The 12487-nt window shown below is 37.9% G+C and overlaps 1 protein-coding gene across 1 annotated transcript; it reads right to left on the reverse strand.

The window, feature by feature from the left end:
- On the reverse strand, positions 402-2917 carry LOC109229528 (transcription factor bHLH30-like). Its single transcript, XM_019394998.1, has 2 exons — positions 2245-2917; positions 402-1116 (listed from the first exon to the last, which is right to left on the reverse strand). Exons 1-2 carry the CDS (start codon positions 2512-2514, stop codon positions 622-624), a joined length of 765 nt encoding a protein of 254 aa, XP_019250543.1. The 5' UTR covers positions 2515-2917; the 3' UTR covers positions 402-621.

The raw sequence follows: 12487 nt of genomic DNA on the forward strand, positions 1-12487 counted from the left end.
GATTCTATTCGCCCGCCCCCCTAGCTCTGCCCATGCTTGTGCATAAATGAATTCGACGGACCTTTTCGATAGGTTTGGCGCGAATGTAAATTAGTCGGAACAGTAAACTTCAGATACCAGATGGTTATACTGGAAAGAAGAAAAAAAAAGGACTTGCTGAACCCACAAGGCATGCCACAAGCCAACAATTATAGCACTTGGGTTGGAGTATCAATCCAGCACCAGCCTTTCTTTTGACTCTGACAATGTAGTAGGAATATATATAAGGTTGAATATTTTAGAGCAAATAAATAAAAAATACACCATGACAATACCCATGGCAACTTGTATTTTTAAAGAAATCTACAATATTGTTTATAAATTTTCTGGCCATCGACATCAGAAAAGAGAAGGAACTATAATTACCGATTACATCAGAATTATTTTCTTATATATTTTCTGGTTGCAACTTAGTGCAACACATTTACCATTTACAAAAGCAGACATATGTAGGAGCATGCACATCCATTTAATCAGAGGGCATGCATGCCAAAACATATGCTATTAATTAATCTGTGATCGCGACATTAATTATAACATGATACTTGATAATACAAAAAAGCAGTAAATATGATGCCTTTTTCACCAGAAATCGCCTAAAGAAGAAGAGCTCGAAGAATCGAGGAGTGAAACTCTTTGTCTCTTGCTTGACAGTGTACTTCTCGAAGAGAACTCCTCAGAGGCATAAAATTTATCAAGCACTGACCTCAAAGCCTGACGAACGGAAGTTACAAGAAGCTGGCACCTTTCATTATCCTCAGTATTCCCTTCATCGCCCTCAGTAATCACGAAAACGCTAACCATTCTGTTCCCTAACGTAGCGATCTCTGCCCTTACAGTTTTTAGGGGGAGAGTATCCAGAGCTTGTCGCAGATCAGAAATAAGCTCATGCTTATATTCACAGCACAGAGATGCTTTGACAGAATAAGTGGCTCTGCCAGATCCCTCTGCTTGCTGTTCGACACATACTTCATCGATGTCTGTTGGAACTAGAACACCTTTGGTAGCTTCTGCTGCATTCACTCTCAAATCCTTTATGTGACTGATGACTTTGGCAAGTAAAGCGGCCTTATCCATCTATAATATGAAATGAAATTCAGCTTGAATTAAACTCAAGAAACTCCAAAGGGCATCTATAATAGTGATGGCACTAAAATTGCTGCAACTTCATTCATCATTATCAATAGGTTAAGTAATCTTAAATATGTTAGGAGTAACCCACCCACCTTTACTCCTCTTAAACATACAAGTAATGCATATAACAATGAGTTTAAATACCAAGAAAAAGAATACAGTAGGGGTATTTATGATAGACATAAGATGGATGAAACTAGTCCTGTTCTTATATCTTTCTTGGCCTCTTGGCTAAGATCAAGGTTCTTCTAAAATACAGCTGTGTATAGTAATCTGGCATAATTAGAAATGTGTTTCATGCAAAATCAAACCAGATTTCTAAAACCATTTATCTAATATTGCTTATCATAAAACTAGTGGCAGCCCCTCTTTCCAAGAATAGGGAAGCCCCAAATCCCGAGACTTAAGTTACAGAACTTAGACAGCCTGGTGCACTAAGCTCCCGCTATGCGGGGTCCGGGGAAGGGCGGGACCACAAGGGTCTATTGTACACAGTCTTACCCCTGCATTTCTGCAAAGCTGTTTCCACGGCTCGAACCTGTGACCTCCTGGTCACAAGAGGCAGTAACGTTTACCAGTTACGCCAAGGCTCACCTTCTAGTTACACAACTTAGGATGCTGAGAAATCGTAACAAAGCTCGAGCGTAACCTTATTAATCAAATTTTCATGTCTTTAGCCCTCTAATGTTTATATCATAGGCCGCAGGCAGTATAGTACAGTTCACATTCAACTGCAAAGAACAATGAACTGCTAACTCCGTGACACGCCAAATGTTTCTATTAATTGATTATATTAGTTAAGCCAGAGCTGCATAACAATCGAATCAATCAAAGAAATCACTTAACATCTAAAGTATAGTACATAAAAAGCACAATAGTCTCCTCTTCTACTTATAATTCAATCTAAGGACAACTCTGGGACTGCTTTTAGTTCTGCTCAAGCTAATTTAAGCTTATCAATATCTTCACAAGTTTCATTATACATCAAGAAATCCCTCTTCAAAATAAGAAAATATAACAGCTGACAAAGTTTGATTGTTGAAATAAAACAAACTAAATAAAGGAAATTACCTTATTAGTGCCAGGAATAAGGTTTCTGAGAGTACCCAAATGACCATTAATTCTCTCTCTGCGCCGCCTTTCAGCTTCACTATGATTTTTCAATGCAATCAAAGCCTTTTCTGGATTAACCCCTTTTTCCCCTGGTCTCACCATTGCCTTCACTAACTCTCCTCTTTCATTATCCAAAATCAATGATGAAGATGAAGTTGACCCATTTGCTATCATCCCCTGAAAACCATAGTCCTCACAAAATCCATTACAAGAATTGAAAAACTCCATCTTTTTTTCCTCTCCAAAACACACACTTAAGTGTGCAAAAACACCAACTACGTACAGTCTACAGCTTAATGTTAAAGAAGAAAACCAGGTGGACGGTTAGTTGGTGATGACCAAATAGAAATTCTTCGACTAGGCTTGCTTATTATTTCAGTTCCACTACAAACTGGAACTTCCATCACTAAAAAAAACTACTAACTTTTTTGGTTATTGACAAAGTTTCTGACCAAGAATATATGTAACATTGAAAATTTTCTTGTATTCAAACATTATTGGAAAATTTGTGATAAGCCAACTTCCACTTGCAAGATAAACAGAGAGATTTTGAAGGGGTCCCTTAAATAGAAGAGGTAGACAGAAAAACTGAGTGACACTTTAATTGATAAGACAGTCACGGTATAATAGTTGGTTTTGGCAATTACTCCTATTTAAACCCTAAGTTTTTGCCCCACGACTGTACAACAGTCTAATTCACAATAATATAAAAAGAGCTAAAGGGACAGCAATGACTACCGAATCATATAAAATTTTGTAATGTTCCAAATTAAAATCTTAGAACGGTAGCTGTCTGTGACATTTAATATTAAATCTTCTTGCAAATATTGACATGGCAATCTGATGCACTAAATTCTCGCTATGCGCGGGTTCGAAGAAGGACCGAACCACAAGATTTATTGTATGCAGTCTTACGAAACTGTTTACACAGTTAGAACCTGTAACCTCCTAATCATATGACAGTAATTACCCCAAGGTTCCCCTTTCAACTATTGCATGCTTTTTCTAATTTTCTTTTTGGATATACTGAGAGGGAAAAAGAAAAGGGGCAAAAGTGCTATATGTGAAAAGAATGTGCTAGTGATTGAGTGAACCTTCAGAGTAGTTTCAGTTCAAATCTTTTGTTCCTTTATAAATTAAAAGGAGTCCTCTTTTTTCCTTTATTTTGTCGTTTACCCACTAAAAAGGAGTAATTCTTTTTTAAGAGAAAGCTACTGTTATATTTGTTAACTGTTTAGCATTCAATTTTTCAACCTATTGCTATTTGCTCACATCTTAGTTTTACCTACTATTTGATTCTTCTAGTTGATCAGTCTTTTCTATAACGATGCCAAGAACTGTACCATTAAACGGTGCGATAAAAAAATTCGTTTTGGGTCGTTCTTCAAAAATGAAGAACATTTTGGTAGATTGCGGCATTATTTAGCATGAAGCAGAATTTGTCGAACCAGTGAGCTATTGATATCCGATGGTCAAACCAAAAAAATTAAGAACTGCAGCCAAAAGTGGTGAATTGATAATTTTATATAGAAGCTTATGTTAAAAGGTTTAATTGCCAAAATCTGTGAAGTTTCTTGGCAAGTTCTTGACTCACAGCACTTCCTCTTTAAGGAGTTCGGAACCTTTTTATTGTCTTTTTGGACAAATGTGACGTTAATGAGTGTAAAAAAAATGTTACTTTTCTATATAAAATGTCGAAATTCGCCGTACTATACCTTAACGGTAACTTTTGCCGTTAAGGTATAGCGCAAGGAATAAGTGCGATATACTTTTTAGCGCCGGAAATTTGTGCGCTATACTCTAACGACTTGACTGCCAGGTATAGCGCGTGGAATTAAAACGCTATACATATATAGCGCCTGGAATTAAAACGCTATACATGTTTATGGGCCCACCAATAAGTTAACTGACATAACAATAATTCAAATGTGTATAGCGCACATTCAAAGAGCGCTATACAAAAAAAAATTTAGCCCCCCGGTCTAGCCATTTCCTATATAAAGGGGTTAGGATTTTAGGAAAATCCATTTACAAAAAATTCTAACTCTCGTTCAAAATTTTCTTCTTGTTAAATTCTCAAGCATTTTTTCATAATGTCTGAAGAGCGTAGAATAAGAGTTTCATTATATTGGGGGGTGAGATTGTGATGGAAAATAACTCTGTGAGGTACAGTTTATCTCCACAGAGTCCTGTTAAATTACCACTTACAATGGAGTACGATAAATTGATATCGTTGTTATGCAAAAAAATGAGTGTGAGGAAACGTTCAGTGATACTTAAAGTAACCGGAAGATATCTAATAAATGATGAAAAGTGCATATTTTTGAGTATATTTGCATATTAATTCTTGTGTGTGTCGCGGGAGATTACATGATTTTTAAAGTGAAATATACTCATTATGTGTTTCTTATGTGTAGGAACGAGTTTGGATGATAAATGATCAAAAGATGACAATTCGACATAAAAAGAAGAAATTAAAGGAGTGGGAGCTCGTCTATTCTCGTGCGTGGCACGAAGTCGGACGCGAAAAAGGAGAAAAGTTAAGGCACAAAACAGCGAAGCAAAGGCACGGAGCGCTTCGCGAAATGGAAGAATTTCAAAAGCTGGATCCGCGTCTAGACGCGAAGACAAACGCGGATCCGCGTCAAAGTCCGCGTCTAGACGCGAAGGCAGACGCGGATTCCAGCTCTCCCATCCGAAGTTTGATTGAAGAATTCCGCCCCTCATCAACCCTAGGTCATATAAATACATCCTAAAATACCACTTTGAAAGGAGGAGACACTACTTTAGGGTTAGACAACACCCTTGGAGGCAAGAACACGCGTGATCAAATTTTGGCGCCGCCGCCGGGGAACTAACGGTGTAGTTGTAGCTGTATATATTGCTAGGGTTCAAGTTTGAACTTTTATTTTGTTTTATTTTTTCTTGGTATTTCTTTTATTACTGTTGATTTGAGAAACATGACATCTTGGAATTATGGGAATTTAGGTGTAGATAATTCTACTATTGATCTCCATACATATTGTAAAGAAAACCACCCGTGGCAAAATTTTCAAAACGTTCCTGAGAGCGAGTTATGTGCACCAACTCAATCTTATTTGTGGAATGTGTGTGATGTGTGTGGTGGTAAAAATGGCCACCTTCATGGTTGTGCTTATATTTCTTATTTTCCCCTAACCCCTTACTATGATGGTTCTACCTTTTCTTGTGAAGTTAATAGGAACAAAGAACTTGGGAATGCGGACTTGAAGGAAATCAAGGATATGCTAAAGTGCCTTCAAGAACAAAACAATGAGAAACAATTGTACACAAAAAGGCAAGAGGCAACTATTCGCAAGTTGGAGGCTCAATTGAGTCAAGTGGTTGGAGCTTTTAATGCTCAACAAGCCAATATTGAGGATAGTAGCCAAGAAGAGCATGAATTTGAGGTGTTAATTGGGGAGGTTAGAGTAGAACATCAACAACCTAGCCAACCACAATTTGAGGATGTCAATGTTGAAGAAGTAAGACTAGAGCCAGCCAAGGACTTTGAGGATATAAATTTTGTTGACTCTAGTATCACTGATGCTGAGGATGTTGAGAGTCCTGAAGTTCATGTGTTTGAGCGCATTGGTCCACATTTCAAGCATTTTTCCACATTATGTTTGGATGATGATATGGAAATAGAGTCATCTGAACCAATCGAAGAGTCAAGGAATGAGGAACAAGGTGCATATATTCTGGAATTCTTCTTGCCAGAAAGTCAGGATTACATACCTCATATAAAGGCGAAGGAATGCAGAATACTACATTATTTCCTTGGGCCAGTTAGATTCATTCCACCGCCCCATGACCATAATTATAAGCTTGAATCAAAATTGGGGGTTCAATTCATAAGCTCGAGGTGGAGGCAAAAAGTGATTCGCGTCGTGCCGCAACGTTAAATCAAGCGCTTGTTGGGAGGCAACCCAGCTTTATTGCTTTCTTTTATTTATTTATTTATTTATTTTTATTTTTTTAATTGTATTATTTTTGTAGTGTCAATTTTTTATTTTTAGGAGCATGGAAAGCAAAGGTATTGGAAGGATGCAACAGCAAACCAAATGGTTGGAACTAAGTGTGAGGTACTCGCACGAAGGACCAAGCTTGGGAGAAGTCTGAGTACCCCATGAGTTGTTAGTGCTTCGGCCTTTGGCCTACCAGGGAGTCTCTTTTACCCTTTTATTAGTTATGGTGTGCATTGGGGACAATGCACAATTTTAAGTGTGGGGTGAGGAGATTATCTGGGTGATTTTCTATGCTATTTTAGTTGTGTTAGTTTAATTGAATAATTTTTTTTTAAAAAAATAGAAAAGATTGGACTTTTCCCGACGATGGATCTATTAGACAATTTTCTTGAGGGATTTAAGTATAAAAAAAAAGATTTTCTGTTGTTAGGTAGTGTAGCAATTACCCCTTGGTTTTTTTTGTGCCGCGGTTCTTTTCCAAGGGTTTTATTTGAACCGGGTATAGTTAGTTTTTTTCGGGAGTAGGAGCCATTGTGTTGTGTTTTGAATTGAAGCAATATCTCTTGACTTGGTTATGCCTTGAGAATAGTGAGTACTTTGGCTGTGACGCTTAGGCTCAGTTTTTGACTCTTGTATAAGTACCTTAAATTGCATGATCTTAACTTTGCTTAACTGCTTTGACTAGAGTGTCTTGATGAAACCAATCCTGAGTGAGTTATGTTCCATGTGTGTGTAAGGATTTGTTATATTCTGTGCATTGCATTTGATGCCTAGAACTTGCCCCGTGTGTTTGCAAACCGAAATAGTAGTTTTATTCAGTCTAGGAAGTGATATAGGCATTTCTTTGTTGAGCCAGATATGTATATTTTACCCGCCTAATTGTTATGTATCGTAGTTAACCCCTTTGAGCCTGTAATCCTGTTTCTTTGGCAACCACATTACAAGCCTTACCCATTTGTTTGAATGGACTATCTAGTTGAACCTTTTAACCTCTCATAAGTACTTGAATTGTGATGATTTATGTAAAAGTTAAAATGTGGGGTGGTTGGTTTGGCTTTTGAGTGGAACTAATGAAATCAGGAGAAAGGTGCACTGTTTTGAACAAGTAAGAGCCACTTGAATTGAAAAAAAAATATAGTTGTATTGCTGTGAAAAAAAAAGTATTTCTTTAATAAGTGGTGACTCTTGCTGTAATTGTGCTTAAAAAAGTATGGGGTAATATACATTGATGTGAAGGTGGAGTTTGGTTTGACATAAGTATGGGGTTTAAATGTTAAAGTATATGTATTAAAGTGCTTAGGGAGGTGTAGTCACTCTTATATCTAAATGTATCCTACCCGTCCCGCAGCCTACATTACAACTAAATAAAGTCCTACTTGATCCTAGACTGAATAAGCTCGATTAGTAGAGTAGTACGCTACGGGCAAGCCTATGGTGCATCTTTTGTGGCATATGAATGTTATTTCTGAGAATGAGTGAATTCTTTCAATCTTGAATTCCTAAGTGTTCTTAAATTTTATTATGTGGAACTACTCTTTTTGTTGTATGAGGGCACTTGATTCATGAAGGAAAGGTAATGTCAGTGACCTCTATGTTCGAGTAAGTGGGTGAGTTGTGAATAATGCGTGGTACTTATGAGTCAAATCTTGAGGTGAAGATGTTATGCTTTTGTGCTTAGTCTATTTTAAATAATCTTGGTGTGATGAATTAGGAGAATTGTTTAAAAAGGTCGTGCCTATAAAAAAAGAGTAGTTTGATTGCTCGAGGACGAGCAAGAGTTTAAGTGTGGGGTGTTGATAAATGATGAAAAGTGCATATTTTTAAGTATATTTGCATATTAATTCTTGTGTGTGTTGCGGGAGATTACATGATTTTCAAAGTGAAATATACTCATTATGTGTTTCTTATGTGTAGAAACGAGTTTGGATGGTAAATGATCAAAAGATGACAATTCGACACAAAAAGAAGAAATTAAAGGAGTGGGAGCTCGTCTATTCTCGTGCGTGGCACGAAGTCGGACGCGAAAAAGGAGAAAAGTTAAGGCACAATATAGCGAAGCGAAGCAAAGGCACGGAGCGCTTCGCGAAATGGAAGAATTTCAAAAGCTGGATCCGCGTCAAAGTCCGCGTCTAGACGCGAAGACAAACGCGGATCCGCGTCAAAGTCCGCGTCTAGACGCGAAGGCAGACGCGGATTCCAGCTCTCCCATCCGAAGTTGGATTGAAGAATTCCGCCCCTCATCAACCCTATGTTATATAAATACATCCTAAAACACCACTTTGAAAGGAGGAGACACTACTTTAGGGTTAGACAACAACCTTGGAGGCAAGAACACGCTAGGAGTAAGGAGGAAGATTTAACTACGAGTTTTTCCCCTTCTTCTTTCTATTTTATTGTTGGTTATGAATTGGAGTATTGTGTTTTCACGTACTTTTATGAATAGCTAATTTATTATCTAGAGTTTTGATGTAACCTTTTGGGGATGAATTGGTTGTTATATTAATATAGTTTTGAGTTAGTTGTTAATCTCTATTTGTTCAACTACGTTTTGATTTTGGTTAATTGAAAGGATCCTCAATTAGCCGTTCCTATTTATTATGTATCTGCTTGAGAGAGAGTGCATATTTAGGTAGTTGTTTGAAAAACATCACTCCCGGAGTATAGGCGAGAGTCATAACCGAGGGTTTAGAGGTTGGATAGGAGATAACGATACCTCGGGTGCGATCTAAGTGAACTGTAATGTGAATCTAGCTAGCGTAGCTTGAGAGAGTGCGTCAAGTAAATTATCATAATTGCTTGAGAGATTTATGATAGCTGGAGAGTTCATGATTGATAGAGGCAACTAAGTCAAAGCTATAAGAAACATACAATTAATGAAATCAACAAATGGGGAAATCATAACTCTAGACCTCCTTAATTTAGTCTCCAAACCTTTGTCTCGTTAGTTGATAATTTTACCGTTTTATAGTATTTGTTGGTTAATTAGTTAGATATAAAAATCTTAATATTATAATTTAGAAATTGTTCAAACTTGTCTTCTTTGCAATATTGAACAATTACAGCGAAACCTTAGTTCTCTGTGGGATTCGACTCTAGACTTTTAGACCGGATTATATTTGCAGCGACCGCTTATCCTTTTTAGGACTAGAGTTGGGCGTGATCAATATCTGTATTCCGTCACTCCGCAAGGGGTTGCTTTTTACTCGGAGTTAAACATCGACGATGATAAAACTATGAGGGATTTTCTAAGGACTCCGGATGAATACCGGGAATTTCTTGTAATCAAAATGTTGGATATGTACGTCAAGGTCGAAGACGTTCCCAACAATGAGGTTGCCGGACAGGTTCCGGATAACCCCCAGTCATCGGGTGGTTATTCTGGAGCAGTTTTTGCCGGACAGGTTCCGGATGAAAGAGTTTTCCTTGATTTAAACTTATCACCGCCTGCTTTACATAATTCACAAGACGAGTGGTAAACTTTAATTTTCCTTTGTGTTACGATGTACATTTTTGTTGTATTGAATTTGTATTAGCGCTTATATATTTAACAGGGGGTACCGGCCGGATATGAATTTTACATTTTATGAACCCAAGCATAGTTTTGGTGTGTTGGATCATGGTGGTCCATCCGGGAGTCATCACCTAAATGAAAATGTCCCTCATGGAATTTCATCACATTATGACTTGTAAGTGAAGTGATACAACTATATGGAAAGTATTTATTAATTTCAGTAGCTTATTATTTTGTTGATTGTGCAGTGAAAACGAGCAAGTTGAACCACATGTACTCACTCAATTTCCCGAAGACGACGTATTAAATCGGGATCTGGCAGATGCACAGAGTGAGGAAGAGAACAGTGATTATGACAACAATGCTGATGAATCTGGAGACGAGACACCCTTTCCTCGTGAGGATGGTGATGAGGAGGGTGAGAAGGAAGGACCTGATTTGACGAGAGAGTATGCTCCACCCCCCTCCCCTAGACGAAGAGTGTACAAGTCCCAAGTGTCGTTTCATTCAAGGGAGATTCCTTACCTTGATAACTTGCCAAGCATGCCAGATGTGGAAGCTCTCACAAGGGATTTTGATGAAATTTGGACAGCAATGTGAAATGAGTCTAGACCAACGGTGCTGGCAAAGGGCATGCTTTTTCCTGATAAAGCGCGCGTATGCAGGGCTTGTAAAATGCACAACGTAAAAGAGTGTCGTGAGATGACGGTATGAGAGTCAAGTCCGGTTGTATACAAGGTTGTTTGTCATAGGTGGTTTTGGCCATGTCATTGGATGTTGCGTGCGAGCAAGAAGAAGACAGGTCTGTGGAAAGTGGGTAAATACATTCCCACCCACAAATGCGAAATGGACACATTCAACAGGAATCACTTCAACTTGGATATTGACTTGATTTCTCTTGTCCTTATTCCACACATCAAAGCGTCCATAAGGTATAAAATCAAAGAGTGCATTACATCAGTCCACCAGGAACATGGCCATACCATTACCAAAAGATAGGCATATCTCGGGCGCAAATGAGCGTTTGAAATAGTCTATGGTAACTGGGATAAGTCATTTGCAGCTCTGCCCAGGTACATGGCCGCACTGCAGCACTTTAACCCCGGGACAGTTGTTGAATGGAAGCTTGAGCGGAGTCCGGGTAAACTAGAATATATATTCAATTACGTGTTCTGGGCGTTTAAACCAGCAATTGATGGTTTTTCGCATTGCCGGCCCATAATATCCATAGACGACACTCATGTCTATGGAAAGTACGATATCAAGCTGTTGATAGCCGTGGCAGTAGATGCTAATGGATAGATATTTCCTCTAGCTTTTGCTATTTGTGCCAATGAAAGCCAAGAGACGTGGACGCTGTTTTTGAACCACTTGAAAGAGCACGTTGTCAAACAACATTCCGATATTTGTCTAATATCTGATCGGCACGGTGGTATCTTAAGTTCTATGGAGAACTTTCCTGTATGGCAAGAACCTTATGCCACCACTGTTACTGTGTGAGGCACTTTAAAGCCAATTTCCAGAAGGCATATCCCAACAAAGATCTGCATGATTTGATGTGGATGGCAGCAACAGACCACCAACAGCATAAATTCCGGAGGCACATGGAATATATCAGGCAAGAAGACGAGGCAGCCTATTGTTGGTTAATGCGACATGACCCTGAAAAGTGGACTTTGCATGCGGATGGTGGCAGACGATGGGGAACTCTAACTACAAATATGTCTGAGTCTTTCAACGGGTTATTGAAGTCGGCAAGAGGATTGCCTGTCACAGCCACAGTGCGGATGTCGTTCAAGCAGATGGCGGAGAGATTTGTTGAAAGGTCTGCAGCTGCAACGTCATTGATGGAAAGGGGTGTTGAATTTATGCCGGTGCCGATGAAGAGATTTGAGAAATACAGACGGCGAGCACATTAGCATTCATTTTTGCAGTATGATAACGGAAGAAATGTTTTTGAAGTTCGGACCGCTAATAGCTCACGAGAGTAAGGGCCGGGATGTATAGGTGGCACGTCCATGTCGTCAACTGTAAATTAAACAACATTAATTGTATGTTTAATCTGTAAATGGACAGGGTGTATATATCTATTGGGTTCCAGGCTCGATATTTGAGTCCCAGTAGCACCAAACTATCATGATAAATTATGTGTGTCAAATTCAATATTTTTATAATTTTGTGTGTTTGTTTTATAATTTAAATTCTTAATTTTTAATTATTTAATTGTACAAAGTATATATACCTATGGGTTCCAGGATCGATATTTGAGGCCCAGTAGCACCAAACTATCATGAACAATTATGTGTGTCAAATTCAATATTTTTATAATTTTGTGTGTTTGTTTTATAATTTAAATTTTTAATTTTTAATTATTTAATTGTACAAAATATATATACCTATGGGTTCCAGGCTCGATATTTGAGGCCCAGTAGCACCAAACTATCATGAATAATTATGTGTGTCAAATTCAATATTTTTATAATTTTGTGTGTTTGTTTTATAATTTAAATTCTTAATTTTTAATTATTTAATTGTACAAAGTATATATACCTATGGGGTCCAGGCTCGATATTTGAGGCCCAGTAGCACCAAACTATCATGAATAATTATGTGTGTCAAATTCAATATTTTTATAATTTTGTGTGTTTGTTTTATAATTTAAATTCTTAATTTTTAATTATTTAATTGTACAAAGTATATATAC

Source organism: Nicotiana attenuata, chromosome 7 (genome assembly GCF_001879085.1).
Source record: "Nicotiana attenuata strain UT chromosome 7, NIATTr2, whole genome shotgun sequence".
Taxonomy (NCBI): Eukaryota; Viridiplantae; Streptophyta; class Magnoliopsida; order Solanales; family Solanaceae; genus Nicotiana; species Nicotiana attenuata.